Source organism: Falco cherrug, chromosome Z, assembly GCF_023634085.1.
Source record: "Falco cherrug isolate bFalChe1 chromosome Z, bFalChe1.pri, whole genome shotgun sequence".
Lineage (NCBI taxonomy): Eukaryota > Metazoa > Chordata > Aves > Falconiformes > Falconidae > Falco > Falco cherrug.
In genome coordinates, this window is record NC_073720.1 from 39,695,393 (window position 1) to 39,710,955 (window position 15,563).

At 40.9% G+C, this 15,563-nt stretch overlaps 2 protein-coding genes across 6 annotated transcripts in view; one reads left to right on the forward strand and one right to left on the reverse strand.

Moving 5' to 3' along the window:
* CZH9orf85 (chromosome Z C9orf85 homolog) lies at positions 1-12,818 on the reverse strand. The gene is made up of 4 exons (XM_055698855.1): positions 12,636-12,818; positions 4,172-4,278; positions 1,128-1,241; positions 1-429 (listed from the first exon to the last, which is right to left on the reverse strand). Exons 1-4 carry the CDS (start codon positions 12,735-12,737, stop codon positions 252-254), a joined length of 501 nt encoding a protein of 166 aa, XP_055554830.1. The 5' UTR covers positions 12,738-12,818; the 3' UTR covers positions 1-251.
* The window catches only part of ABHD17B (abhydrolase domain containing 17B, depalmitoylase), a 19,933-nt gene continuing 16,000 nt past the window's right edge, over positions 11,631-15,563 (forward strand). For 3 of the 5 annotated variants that reach the window (XM_055698851.1, XM_055698854.1, XM_055698853.1), the window contains exon 1: positions 13,031-13,265. The gene's annotated coding sequence lies outside the window, so the exon portion shown is untranslated. The other 2 variants (XM_005435717.3, XM_055698852.1) reach the window with 2 other exon arrangements.

Consider the following 15,563-nt stretch of genomic DNA (forward strand, 5'->3'; position numbering starts at 1 on the left):
TTTAGACCAATTACGCAAAGAGGCTTTATTCTAGAGAAACAGGAAGTTGTTATATGTATGCAAGAAATAACTATGCTCAAAGATTCAATTTCTGTATCTTTTCACAAGTAAATCTGCTCAATTAAAAAAAATATTTATTTGTACAATCTATACGCAACATCTATACGCAAGGACCTTAGATGTCAAATCAGGTCTTCTGAACAGTTGTTTACCACTTCTGACTGCGTAGTTTCTCATATAAACTCAACCTTTTAGATCTCTGTCCTTTCAAAATTCATACTTTTAAGTTGTTCTTCAAGCACATCAGAATCCTCATCACTGTCTGTACTACTGAAGTTTGTATCAAAATCCAGCTCATTGTCCAATCCACTGCTCTCCTGGCCACTTTTCATAGTCACACTCTCAGTTCTGTCTTTTCCTTTATCGATCCTGCAGAAAGCAAGAGGATGTTATCATCAACTGCTTCTAGAATTTCTTTTTCTTTTAAACAAGAATGAGATTGAGGGTAGAATATTCTATTAAGGATAGATAAGAAAGATATAAAAGACAGTAAAGGAAAGAGTCTGTGAAGAAAAAGAAACATATATGACAGTTTGACCAATGACACAACTGCTGGCCAGTTGTCATGAACTAGTAAATTAATATAGAATACCCAATAAAGAGAGAACTTTATTAAAATAATTAAAAAACCAAAAGCCTGCTAAATAGACAATGGCAACTGTGCTCAGTGTATCAGCCCTTTTTTTAGTTTTTCTGTTCATTAGTAACTGAATCATCAAATGACAGGCAAAATGCAAACAGTAACTTGGCTTATGCATATTTTATGGTGTTCTATGCTGAAAACTATTTTGAAGTGCTTTGTTCCTAAGGAAAATAGGCAATTTACCATTTAGTATTAAAGTGTCTTACACAAGTAAGACTTATTTTGGCCCAGCCCCACTAACATCAATAGGTATTTCACTCCCAGTTTTCAGCAGAAGAAAGTGAGGGTAATGACTCCAGCTGATTTCTATCAGGATTATTCAGAATATGGCATGAAGTATCACAGCCTCTTGGCAGTTTCCAAACAAGCTTTAATAAAGGGGAAGTGCAGTACTTGTAACCTATGTAACCTATGAGTTACTTACGGAATTACTATTTCTTCTTCTTTTCCACATTTAGCACAAATTTCTAGTTTACCCGCGCATGGTCGACAAATCATATGGTAAGGATCTTTTACAGTCTTCTGGAGGCACTTCACACTGTGAACAAAAAGAAAACATGATTAAAAAAGTATTTGTGGAAACTTACTAAACATTCCGTGTTCAAAGACAACAGACATATTCTTCAAAAGAGGAACAACATGTTATTGGCCAGTCTCACATGAAACAATCTGTGTTTTAACAAGCAGCACTATCAAAATCATTGCCTGCCTTCCCTCCCCTTTAACTTTTGAAGAATTATTAAAACAAGAACTTAAGAAGAAACATAAAATCAAGAATTTTTCTATTCACAGTGACAAAAGAAACCCTTCCACCCATTTCAGTAGGTAGTTTTAGTTTAAAAGCTACATAACTTCTTCTGGTTTAAGAATAAAAGAAAATAAGAATATAGTATAAAAAGGCATATGCATTTTACAAATTAAAAGCTTTCAATTCAAACACTATGATGTCTTCCTCTAGAACTTCTCATGACTACAAACAGAGCCTTTGCTTTCTATGAACATAAGCCTGCACAGAAATGTATTCTGAACAAACCCAAGCTAATTACATAGAGGTTTTTGCCTGTTCTTTTTCAAAATATGACAAAACTCTGTAGATTAAGTCATTTCTAAAATGCTATGGCTTAACATTCAGCTGACATTCTAAAGCCCTGTATTTTTGGAGAACAGAACCGGGAACTATATATCCCATGTAATGCAGCTGCCCTAAAAGTCACTCGTTCTCGGTTCCTCAGGCACTAGAAGTCCTTGTCAGGAAAGATTTAGCATACAGTTCTGAGCGGTGGATTTGCAGACATGGCTAAAACAGGCTGAAGAAAATTATCCAGGTGATTATGCATGCCTTATAAGGACAGATGCACTAACTAGCATCTAGTGAAACAGAATTTTTACTTGCTTTCTCAAATCCCGTTCCTAAGCACTAATGCCTTCTCCTTATTATCTTCATCTAGACTCTGCTGAGCTTTCATTAAGATGTGATTTTACAGCCCCTTAAGGAATCGGATAGGTACAAAAACTGCTGTAGGACACATTTGACAAAAGCAAAGTCTGAACTGCCTAGTGTTTCTGGTCTTCTCCCTCCCCCAGGAAAACCTACAGGTATATGTCAATGGAAATAGTTTGGGGTTTTGATTTTCTTTTTTCTTTCTTCTATGCTCAGTCGAATTAATATAAAAAAACCCATCTACAGCTCTTCCCACCAAATAGGGGCACTATCAAGGCAAGGTGGATAGACTTTTTTTAAAATAGTTTAATTTTTAATAATTAAATGCTTGAAATAAAAGCAAAGTAGGGATAACTCGTGGTGGTACTTACAATCCTAGTTTTGAAGATGTTAAAAACCTAAAAATAAGCTGAGGTACAGAAAAGTTCTCCATTCTCACTGTCTGAAGAATTAATTTTTTTCCATGGAGTCACATTTTTAATGTCTATAATGTGTTTACTTTACCTAGAAGCTTCACCCACTGAAAATCTTTATAGTCCTGTCCTTTTAGAACAGCAGCCCACTCGGCCATTGTACTTCTGTAGGCTGAACTAGAAACCACCACTTGTAGAGCTACAAGGGTCTGCAGCCCAATTTACTTGTTCAAAAATATGACAGAAAACATCACCTATTCTGTCATAAGCAGCTGCCCCACAATGCCACTTTCCCTATTTCCAATGCTCCTCCGATTTACATGCTTTTTTCCTTTCAGATTAAGCAGAGAAGAGGCAAAAGAACCAGATCCACTACCACACGATTTGTTACAGATCATTACTTTTAAACAGGATGCTCACAGTCATTTGAGAAGAAGTTAAAAAAGACAAATCCCAACTTTATCTGTGGTGAACAGAACCGAGAATGTTTATGCGCAGAACCAGTAAGACTTATATGTAATCCAAAAAAAATTTTTTACATGAAAGGGTCAAGTTGTTTACTGAAACCAAAATACTTGTTGCATATCATTTTACCTATGAAAAAGTAAAACTTCTCACAAGTAGGGGATAATATCAAGAAATATTCCTTCCCTTTTAACCTACTGAAAATCAAAATATAATACACTATCATTCGGGGAACTGCACACATACAACCTCTTCAAGCAGTTTGTAGAGTATTTCAGAAGTATCTAAGTGAGAAGACAAACACAGAGCAAACTACGCAAACTACTCTGACAAAGCTGGCTGAATTATACACCACAGCCCAGTTACAGTTTCAAAGTTTCACTGTTGAAACACTGGCTGCCTCTGCTGCCACAGAGGTAAGGAACTCCGCAGCTGAGCAAGTAAGGAGGAAGTAAGACAGTATCCACTTCAAAACATTAACCGATCACAAACCTATATATTATTTTAAGATATTTATCACCTTTGTTATGTACTTATCCAAAAATACCTAATACAGAACTGTATGCAAATAATGCTAAACATTTAATATTCAGGATTACAGTTTAATACACAAAATGAGAGAACATGCCAAGACGTAATGAAATGCATGTACTGTAAACTTTTTTTATTAATTGAAGCCTCAGTAATGCTGAGAACAGCGTTGCTGATGAATTTTGATATGACACAAAACTAAAGCCTTCCTCTCCTCATTTCTCTACTAGATAGCCTTTGTGAACTACAAAAGTTAAGAAATGTGCACATTCCTCTAATATTGACTTGCAACAAGGCCTTAGAAAATAGTGTTACAACTGGTTTGGGTTTGGCTTTTTGTTCAGGAGAACACACTGCTGGGTTTGGAAACAGATGTCCACAGTTCAAGCATTTTAACAGCAAAGAGGGAAGCAGTTGCTTTTCCATTGTATTTTTTTTTTCAAGTTTAAAAGACTAATGAATTAGAAAAATAACACTACAAATATATTGTCATTGCTGTCTCCAAATTTTAAAATGTCATATACTAGCAGCTACCGCTCATGAATTTCCAAAACTAAAATATTTTCCAAAGTTCACAAATGACACTATCAGTGATTAAGACAAAATACCTTGACTCACCATTTTTTAGGCTGTGACAGTAGTTTGTACTTGCTGAATTTTACTCGCCACTCCAAGACACCTTTGCAATGCTGGCACACTCCATCATGAAGCTTAGCATTTATTTTCTGAACAAATAAATAAAAAAATAAAATAAGAATACTTTAATGATTTCCTACTTTTATGAGTATTACCTTGGTAGAAAGCATTTCCACCCATCATGTGATTAATACAGTATTTAGAACGATGTTTGTTTGATAGAACATTAGCATTTCATATACATTTACTAACAATTTTCTTCAGTGGAAATAGTGCTGAGGTAGTCTTCTGCCTCAAGGTGGTCTTCATGATTATTATTATTATCATAATCATCATAATTTAACATTGTTATAAGTACTACTTATTTATGTTATTATATTGTTGATAATAGATTACTATAGACATTTCATTATTATTTTTTCATCTCTAGAGATTTTACAAAACAGATTTAAGTAGAAATAAGCCCTGAAATAAGCAGTTTTCATCGAAAGAAGACAACTTGCAAAACAACATTTAACTCATTATTGCTCAAGCTACTATTACACTACATACTTTAAGTAGTCTCAGGATTTTTTCTCAGGTCACAAAGAAGTAGAATCCACACATTATTTGCAGTCAAATCATTCAATGTCTCTTTTATCATAAACTTCCTTTATGAAAAAGTAACACACTTCTGCTCTCAATTACTTAAGATAAAATCCTTAAAATAGTCTTTGAAACTATAGTATATTTTCAAGAAATGCAAAGTTTCCCTTACGATCTTCTACAACATTTTGTGTTTAGTTTGCTTAGAAATACAAAATCTCAACAGGCCAGTACTATCTGCACAAGAGAAGTTATTCTGAGATGGGAAGTAGTAACAAACCACACTGTTGCCTTAAATAATCAACAACATATACTTGTACATTCAGCTTACTTTTTATTTCTTCTCCATATAAAAACGCCAGCAGTAACTTTATCAATCACACAATTGTGCATATTCATCCGGAACCTCAAAAACGGAAATTTCATTATTAAAGAAAATACATACAGCCAAAAAAATTCTATTGTGCCTTTTTTTAAAGACAGCTTAAAAATGGCTCCTGTACCAAAAGACACATGTATTTCCTAGAATACCTACAAGTTCATTGGAATAGGTTCTGCATTAATTGGAATTAGAGTTTATGTTGTTTTTTTACAAATAAACTGAAAAGTTATTCTATGCATGAAGGAGCTTCTGAGACAATTTCCTGTTTGTATAACCCAGAAGAGCTTCTTACTACTCCACAAAGTTTTACTTCAATACATTAGACAAAAGAACAAGCCTAGCTTTAAAAATGCATTATCTTACTCTGTTTATTTATTCTGAAAAATGTATGCGGCACAGCAAATGCTGCTTATAAGTTACACTATATTATAGGACTTGGTTTCCATTGTTTTCATTTTTACTGAACTTCAACCATTCAGTATTTTTCCCATGATGAGGTTAACTGAAGGTGTGGTGCAATAAGACAGTAAACTTCTTCCCAAACGAAACAAGGTTTTGCAGAATGCTTGAATACTGAAAGCTGTGGTTCTGATGTCAGCTATGCATTATGAATTAAATTTTCCAGGAAACACAGACATTTGGCTAATGTGGAAACTTTCTGAGAGAAGAAAACAATTGGTAAGTTCTCAGCAGGTATCTGTTAAAGGGCTGGTAATTCAAACTACTGGCAGCACTGACTGTTCATTCTTTCAAAATTCATGCTATTTGAAGATAAGCCTGCTTTTCAGTGCTTGACTAGCACAAAGTAAGGCTCCAAGCATATAGTCTGAATAAGCTTCTAATCACCAGCAGATTAGCCTAAACTTCCCAGTTCTTCCTCTCACTCTCCTGATTTACATTAATTAGTAATGCAGGAGGGGAGAAAGACACAAACACTGTAAATTGTATTCCCGGGTATTCTTTCCTGTTATCAACCATTTCTAGTACCGCTAAGGTAGAACCTAATAAATGTCAAAAGACTGCAACAATTCAAGCTGAAAACAGCTTGTTTTCTCTCAAAGGGAGTTAGCTTGCTTGCTGAAAACTACCTTGTTCCCCATAATATGTCCTGACATGATAGCTGGGGACAGGCTCAGCAATGCGTAATGCACTTGGAATGCAAGAGGCCACATTCAGGGCTGCATGTGGCATAAACAGTGCAGAAGAACAAAATAGGAACTACATTCACCCCTCACCTGAGGGAAATCCAGAGTTTGTCAAACAGGCAGCCTATTACAAATTCTGCTAAATATTTGCCATGGAACAAGGAAATATGCATAATCATTATTAATGGAGCTTCTTCCCCATCCCAATATGCTTATCACCTGGCTCCAGAATAGACAACAATCATATGGTGATGAATTTCTTTTTTTATTTATTTCTGCCAGACAAACTAAAATGAAGGCCATTCCAAATGCCAAAGATGCCTTTTCATGTTACTCATAGTATAGGTCTTTGCATGAAAACATAATCTCACAGCAAGGCCAAGGGACTAGTCATGTGGCATAAATTACTGGGACTTCCTTCACCTCTGCTTCAAATAACAAAGCCCTGCCATCTTATCTGATGCCCTCAACCTAAAGATTAGTCCTCCTCGATACTAAAACATTGTTTCACCACTGAACAAGGTCTTTAGAAGACAAGTAACACCCAAGAATCTCTAAAGTAAGGGAAAAGAAAGTTACTGTAATTCAGTTGTGTAGCAACAATCACATTATCCACATAAAGGTAACAAATCTCTATTAGAGCTCGTCTTTGTATTTGATTACTTCTTGAACTGTTCTGTTTTCTTGGTATGATCAGCAACACTTCAAATATCCAGTGCAAAGATAGAGAACATCAACCAAAATGCCGCCTAAGAGTCTTTTCACACCAAATTACATTGTAGCTATTAACATCACATTTACACCTAACTGAAGTTACTGATCCAGGCATAAAGAAGCCTGGACTTTTCAACTTAGTCACCTGCAGGACAACAAATCTTACCCAGCAACTCAAAGAAACCTCATGGTATCTGCTCAGAAGGTAACAACTGGAAGAGGACAGCTTTTAAGATCTAATTTTCTCCTTCTAACAGGCACACATACAGCACAGTCTCTTCCTCCCCTTCAGCAATTTCCTGTATTTTTCACTTGATGTTGGCACTTCAGGTATGGGGTGGTGTAGTTAATCATTGGCTCAGCACACTGAATATGAGACAGACTATGACTCTACAATCCATTTACCAGGCTGTTGATTTAGAACATCAATAGAGAATGATGGATTGATGTAAAGCAGGCAAGCAGGGAGATTCACAAGTTTAACCTTGCCTTGTGTTCGCCTTCTAAGTTTATCCTGCTCAAAAAAAGAAATGCCTGCTATTTAAATGTTTCTATTACTAAACCAAGTTGATAATTTACTGTGGTTTTCTACACTGATTTCAACATTTCCTCTGTCAAAAAAAAGTTTCATATCATTCTCAAAAGCAGCGCACACTTGAAGAAGCAAAGAAAGCTGTCCCTAATTAAAGATCTGGATAAGCTTTTTTTTTATTATTATTATTATTTTTGAAATCACCAAAGAACACAAGAGAGTAAGTTGTCCTAACAGACTGGAAGAGAAACTTTCCCAGTGTTCCAATTCCCAGTCAGAATGGGGAAGTTACTAGTTAAATCAAAGAAATCACTCTGTTGCTTACTTTTCCAATTAATATTCACTTCTTCGTAAGTTTTGTGTATTGTTTAAACTCTCATATATTTCTGTTTTCTTCATTTTGTCCATTTAATAGCTTGCTTTCCTTTAAGGGTACAAAAAACCCCCAACAACCCCCACAAAGACATGAACAAAGCTTGTCAACTTCATTATTCCTTTCCAACTTTTCTACCCAGTTTTTACGCAGTTAGTTAGCTCTCATATGCAAAGAGGTAACAGTGCTTGCGGTTTGCAATGGATTTCTTCGTGCAAGAAGTACTACAGCCTGTTCCTGTCACAGCAGTTTTCTCTGTGGTTTGTTTTTTTTTTTTAAGCATATTTCCCTGTTTCAGTCAATAGCTCTTTCCTCTTTTCTTTTGCCATACTTCCCTCTAAGAATAAGTGCAACTCATTCTTACAGTATGCCTATATATTCTCCAGAGAAATTGCAGTTATGCAATACAGACATACACAAACAGTCTTAAAGTATATAGTCAGGAAATATTCCATGTGCATATTATATACACACTGTCAGGTCAACTGCATTAATGAAACAGCATTTGCTGTATGCTCACATAACCCAGTATTTAATCATTTAACAACCCGCCAAAAACAGTTCAGAACGTATTAAAGTAAACAAATGCACCTACACCTACTAGCTTGGCACACAGAATAATCCTTGGCTTAAGTTAGTATTAAAGCACTCACAAGCAAGATGTAATGATGGGGTTTCAAAGAAGCTTCACTGTTTGGAAGTTTCTAATTATGTGTGAACCTATGGGCATTTTGATTTACTCTATTGAAATCAGACTCCTACTACTGAGCACACATCAGCAGTCTGTTCTGCTGTAAATGAATGCAATGTCAATGCCATCCATGAACTTCCTTGTCAGAAGCACAGGTGGTACTGCTTCAGTCAACAAGGCTGAATGCAGCATTTCTGAGTAACTACATTTCATAGCCTTAAATCAAAGAGCTAAACTTGCTCACATATTATTAGCAGTATCACTTTAAGTTCCATTTCCTACACAGATATTTTCTCATCTCTTTTTAGAAACAAGTACATTTAACATTTTAACCAAAGCCTTGAAGTCATCCTTTCATCCATACCAGTCACTTAAGGCCCTTTCATGTTTTATTGCTGTGGACTTTAAAACACATGAAATCTAAAGTTTTGTCTAAGCCAAATTCCAAATGGCCATCTTGGAGATTAAGATGTTTGGCCTTTTTCAGATCAGTCACATGGATCTGAAAACATGCAAGTAACCAGCAAGAGAATGTACACACTTGGAAGAACCAACAGCCAACTCCCATCTGCTTCCCCACAAAGAACTGAAAACACACATACACCCTCTGTCTCCCTCCCCACCACCCTGTCCCCGCCAAGCTAGGTTAGAGTCCAGAACGTGGACTTATGCCTGCTCTTCTCCGTACATGAAGGGCTACAGCCCAGACCTGAACGCACATCTGAACCCAGAGTAAGAAGTGTGGCTGGAGAATGGAGTTAAGCCTACCAAGGTACTCTCAGCAAGGACAGAAACTAACCAAACTCCACTACTGTTATCTGTTTTATTCCCCTCTGAGCTTCAAGTCATTATCACAGACTCTTAAACTCTGTATTCACCTGTTCTGTTCCTACTGCCTTCCCATAGTCTTGACCAGCATCTCCACCAAAACAAGTTCTTTATCCATACAGCCAGCTGAATAAGTAGCTGACATCAACACTATGGTAAAGCTGAGGTTCAGAGTTAATAACCTCTGAAATTTATGGAAATGTGGATTATCATCTGGGGTGTACTTAATGAGAGGAAAGAAATGGAGAAACAGATCAGTCATTTGGGTGCAAATATGAATCACTCTGTGGTTTACCATCTTATTACAATGAAGTTCTAAATGTTCTCACTGAATAGTATTTGCTTTCATCTCTAGAAATACTCCAGCTTCCATGCTGACTTACGTAATGTACTTTACATAAAATGCATATTCATATAACATAATGTATATTCCTCAGTTCAGTGCTGCAAACAGCTGTTCTGGAATATGCTATGTAAAGCAAGCACTCATAAACAAATTCTAAGATTCAGTAACTAACAACACACTGTGTCTTGCCCTGTCCTGGCTCTTCCTTCTTCCATTCATTCTAGGATGCAAGCTCTTCCAGCACTGTTGTAGGCAGTTACCCAAATACAGAACAGAGGCAGTGTACTCTGCTGAAAGGGTGTTTCACTTCAACTAGCTTAACCCAGAAAATGTTGTAGTAAAGACCAATCATCAGAGGAAAGACAGATGGATCTTTCAGCATGTTCTGTAAGTAATCAGCTCCATGGTCTTTAAGATTAGAAAATGGATACCAAGGTCACTGTCAGACAGAGAGTTTTAAAAAAACGCAAAAACAACTGGATAATGACTGCCGGCAGAGAAAAGTCAAAACACTATTAGATCAATTTCCTCTGCAGATACTGTTTCACTGAGACAAGCAGAAATAACACTGAAAATAACTACCTCAATGCCAGCCACAGTACAACAGGAAGCAACTGTAGTTAATATTCAGCATTGTTAATTCAGCACACAAATGCAGCAGGATACCAAGTTTAAGCTGAAAGGCATTCTGCAGCCTTTCAAGATAGTATTGCATCGGACAGTGTATAACAGTAGTCAAAGATAGGCCAAATACCTCACAAAAAAAAAATTTAGCAGTGATTTAGAGGACATCAACCCCCTTTCAGCAGCTCTGAGCATTCTTCTGGTCTAATGAGCTAGTGAAAAGTGGAAAGGAAGAATGCCCTACTCCCTGTGATCAAATTGCTACTATTTCTTCTTTCCCTCAACACACCTCAAACGTGGTGCGTCTGATCACAAGACAGAGATGCAAAACTGTCAGCATTCAGCATAGTCTGTATCTAAACTATGACATTAATCACCACTTAATCTTTGTTAGTTTAACTTTTCTAAATTTCCCAAATAGCAAAATTAGGCCTAGTCATCATTATAAAGACCCCTGTGTATCCCTTAGCACTTGAATTCATACATGATGGCACACCAAAATAAAAATGCATCCTTTCCCTTTACCATACACTGTCTAACCCCGTAATAAGAAGCACCTTCTTCAAGAACCTTTTAACCTGTGTTCAGCCATCTCCATGAACTGGCAGGCACAGAGAGAAGAGGAATCATTGACTTGAAACAGAAAGAAAAATGACACAGTCCCATATCACAGCTAATACCCACAGTGAATCCTGGCAACATTCAAAAGCTTTAAAAAAAATATTTGAGTGTATCATACTGTTTAGCCAGTTCTATATGATATAAAATATTAAAAAGGGAAGAAAAACAGACACGTGGGTATTAAAGTGATTACTTCAGTTACAAAACTGATGTCAGAATTCAGTTTCTCTTTGAAGACTTTTCGGATAGATCGACTCTCTAGGATATTTTTGTGTATATATGTGTGTAGAAGTCAGACAGGAAAATACTCTCCTATCAGGGATCATGCAGTGACTCACACAATAACAGTGGCACGGCTTAGAGCCCTGGGAAAGCAGCCTATTCAACTTGCAGAACCAGTCCTACATCATCTTAAAAAAAAAGGACACAAGCAAACAAACAAAAACACACAACCCCCCCAAGTTCTCCCCCTCCTCTCAGTTCCTTCTGACAACACAGTTCAGGTTCAATTAAAGGGAAACTGACACAACAGCAATAGCACCAGACAAGCCTCTTCTGGAACGCCTACCTTGTGTTTTGTTTTATTCACCTCTTTCAGTTTAGCTTGTAAGAGAAAACATCCCACTTCCGTGTTGTTACTGCTGAGGCACACTGCTTGGTCTTCATCCTCTTCTGCACTGCTATTATGTTACCACAGCTACAAGCATAGAGCATCTTCCAAGAATATGTTGTAAACCATTTCCTTCTTGCTTAGAAACAAAAGAACCCCACCCCAAAAATGGTCTTTTGTAACAATACTGCAAAAATATGATAATGTGTGTAGCAAAAGCACTGATAAAATGGGTGAGGACACTGTTCTGTGCAACTACTCAGAAATGCCTGTATGATCTCTTCAAAGCCTTAAAGCAAACATCTCTTTTTAAAGTTGTCTCAAAAGCTGCAAAGTGAAATTTGCTATTTCCATAGATGATGGGGGGAGTTGTTCAAATTAAATTCTGAGAACGTTAAGGTGCCTGAAGCAAGGCCACGCAGTCACCAACTTTGAGAAGACCCAATGCCTCCCAGCAAGTCGCATGGGCAACACGTTTATTTATTGCACTAACTCCACAAAAGTGAATGCTTTGTTTCAGTCTTCCTCTTAATAATTCTCTGGCTTAACAAGGGCCTTTCACACCATAGATGATTCAAGTATCACACAACATATTTCCTCACACAACAGCCTCGGACGCGGGGCCAGGTGACTACTGCCTGAAACGGCGAATCGCGCCCTTAATACCCCAGTGCACCCTTTGGACAGAGCTGGGCCAAAGGCTTCTCCGCCGCCACAATGAAGTTCTCCCGGCTTCCACTGCGGTATGACTCCGTTCGCGGTCCCCAAGCTCTTCCAGACCTTCTAGCTGAAGGCTGCGCAGGGACAGCCCATGGCTACAGCAGCACCCGCGCAGCCAGCAGAGGCACCTGTCTACACGCTCGGCACCCATGGGCGCCAAAGGCCTTCGGCCGCCTCACGGGGGCTCGCCCCTGCCGCCGCCACTCGCCAGGCGGGCCAGGCCCGGCGCTCTGCCGGCGGCGGGGGGGAGGGGGCGGGGCCGCCCCACCGCCTACCTTGAGTCGCGCGCTCTTGTCGTACTTGTCGTTCCTGAAGGCGCGCGCGTTCTGGTAGCGCTGGGGCCGCGTGCGCGACACGTTCCCCCTCTCCGAGCTCATCCCGCGGGAGGCCGCCGCCGCCGGCGACACCTGCCCCGGAACCGCTCCGCGCCCTTCCGCGGCCCCGCCGCCGGCCCCGGGCCAATGACGAGCGGCGGGGTAACGTCCCCGCCCGTGGCGGTTCGCTGCCTCCCGCCCACCCGCCTCCAGGCGGAGCCTCAGTGGTCGGAGCCGCGCCGCGGGGTGCGCCCCCATTGGCGCTCTGCAGCCGGCGGCCGGTCCCGCCCCGCCCGCCGCCCCCTCGGCCGCCGAGGCAGCCGCTGGCTCCGATGCAGTCGCTCAGCGAGGTGAGGCTGGCGCCGCGCCCCTAGGCCGCGCGGGGAGCCGCTCTGCGGGGGCCGTGCGTTCTCCGCCGCGGAGCGCGGCTGCGGACCTGCGGCCGCCGGCCGGGGCCGGGGCGCTGACGGCCTCCCGCCGCCGCGCCGTTACTCAGCACAACCGGCACCCCTCCCCCCCGCCGGCCCGGCGTCCGGGCGGCGGCGGTCAGGAGAGCGGGGCCCGCTGCCGCTAGCGGAGTGCCGGGTGCAGGTATGGGCGCTTCTTGCCCTGGCAGCGGGGGGGCCGGGCCGGACGGGTCGCGACGAGGGGGCGGGGTGCAGCCGGCGCGGCACCGGCTCGGCGCTGGCGGCGGGGCTGCGGCTCGAGGATCCGCTTCCGAGGTGTGGCGGCGCGCTGGCCCCTGCGCAGGTCCGGCCGCCCCGCTACGCCCCTCACCTGCCCGCGGTCCTGCTCCTCCGGCCGGGGCGCGGGTGTGGCGGCCCCTCTGCCGCGGCTGTGGCGCGGGGCAGGAGGAAGGGCCGCGGCGGGCACCGGCTTTTTCTCGGTGAGGGAGGCGGCGGTTCGGCTCTTCGACCCGAGCCGGGCAGGTGGATGTCGGCCTCGGCGACCCCACTCTCCGCCCGCGTCCCGGCCGTGGGCTTGGGGCCTCTGCCCTGCCGCCCCCGGCGCCCCTGGGTGCCCGCCTGCCTGACAGGCGCGGGGTGCTGGCGGCGGTCTGTCCCGGGGCTCCATCTCCGTGGCCTCGCCGCGGACGGCTTTGTTCGGGGAACGGGCACGCTGGCTGTTTAAACGCCTGTGGAGTTCAGGGTTTTCGCGGCTCCGAGTAGCGCCGCCGTGTCAGCGGTGCTGGCTTCTGCGAGGTCCTTTTCAGATACAGACACCTGAAGAGTTCCTGTAGTTGTCCCGAGCCTGGTTTAACGTATTCCTTCAGCTTCTGCTGTTGATGGTGGGACGACGCTGCCCTCGGTTATTATTGATTTGTAAGTTTAAAATATTTGACCAGAAGGTAGCTAGAAAATACATGACTGCAAGAACACAAAACAGTACCATCTTAAAAAAAAGCATAGCTGTTTGTTAGCGATTGACCGGCTGGTGCAGTGAAGCACTAGACGGGTGTGGCAGGAGTGCGATGGGGGCTTCGGCACCTGTCGGCTTGCGGGTGATTTTAGCAGAGCAGTTCCCGGGCGCAGTCTTCCTTGGAGTACGCAAAACATTATGTAACCCGACTTAATCCCACAGCTGTCAGGTATACCTGAGATCTGTGGAGGGTTGGTTTGTGCTTTAGGGCAGGAGGAATGGCTAGATTTTTCACCTGGTGTTTCTTGCATTCCCTTTCTTTTTTCAACTGTGTCATTAGGTTTTGAAGTATACGAAGTAACCAGAAGTATGTCTCCATATACCAGTTAAGCTTTACAGTATTGCTAGGATTTGTGGGAATAGTAAGGTGTTTGTTTAAAATCAAACCAACCAAATGAAGTTTTGGCCCTGTCCAGCTTTTCTGTTTTTACGTAGGTTGCTTTGCTCTTTGGAAGCTACCTTAGAGTTACTTAACAGTATTTCTTGGTTTGGCTTTTTCATTACAGAACAGACTTCCTTTGGTTTTCTTTCTGGACCTACTGTGTATTCTTCTCTAATAATTCTATTAGTTTAATCCTTTTAGATAATACTTAATTGGACACTGAGTATTTTTTTTTTTTTAAATATTTTGCTGCTCTAGTTGTTGAAGTACTGGGAGGGTGTCCATACCCTTCTGTTTCATTTTTAATGTAATGCAAATGCTGAAATAAATATGGGTGCTTCAGCAGAGGCTTGAATTCAAGTTTTCATTGCATTGCATTCAATGAAAGGGTGAGGGAAACTACTTCAGTTTCTTATTTCAGCAGTGTGTAAAGAAAAATGATGAGTTAAAACAAACAAAACCACACCTGAACAAACAAAAAACCCAATAATTTTAATACCTTGCCTGTTACAGTTAGAACAGCACTAAAATTTACAAACCAGCAGCTATATTTAAGTTTGACTTTGTTCTTGTGAATAGCTGCTATGAAATGGGTAATTTAACTTAAATATACAATTAGAATAATTTAGTGTAAATAAAAGCTTTCTAGATAAGTGTTTGCAAGGGTTGGGCTTTTGAGGCTAAAATGTAGTGAAGTAATCAAAGATGTGAATAAAGGAGCCACTTTCTTGTTAAGATTTGCAGAGAGAGGAGGACAGGAATAATTGCTTATATGAAAGCACTACTTTTGTGTTATCATAGGAATCACAAGAGAAATAGTTGAGGTGTGCTTTAAGTTTAGATAGACTTCCCCCCCTCCCTTTATGTCAGCCTTAAGGAAAATGTTAATTGCCAAATAATGGATTGAAATTACAACCTGTGGACAGTTTTACATCTGTCATTTTCTGTCACTTTTTTATTCACCAGAAAGTTAGAGATAGATTTGATAAAATGATCTGGCTTTTCTTTTAAAAGCTATCCCAAAAGCGGTAGGTGACACCACTTGGGTCTGTTTTTATTTCTTATTCTTTCTTGGTGCAGTAGTAGAA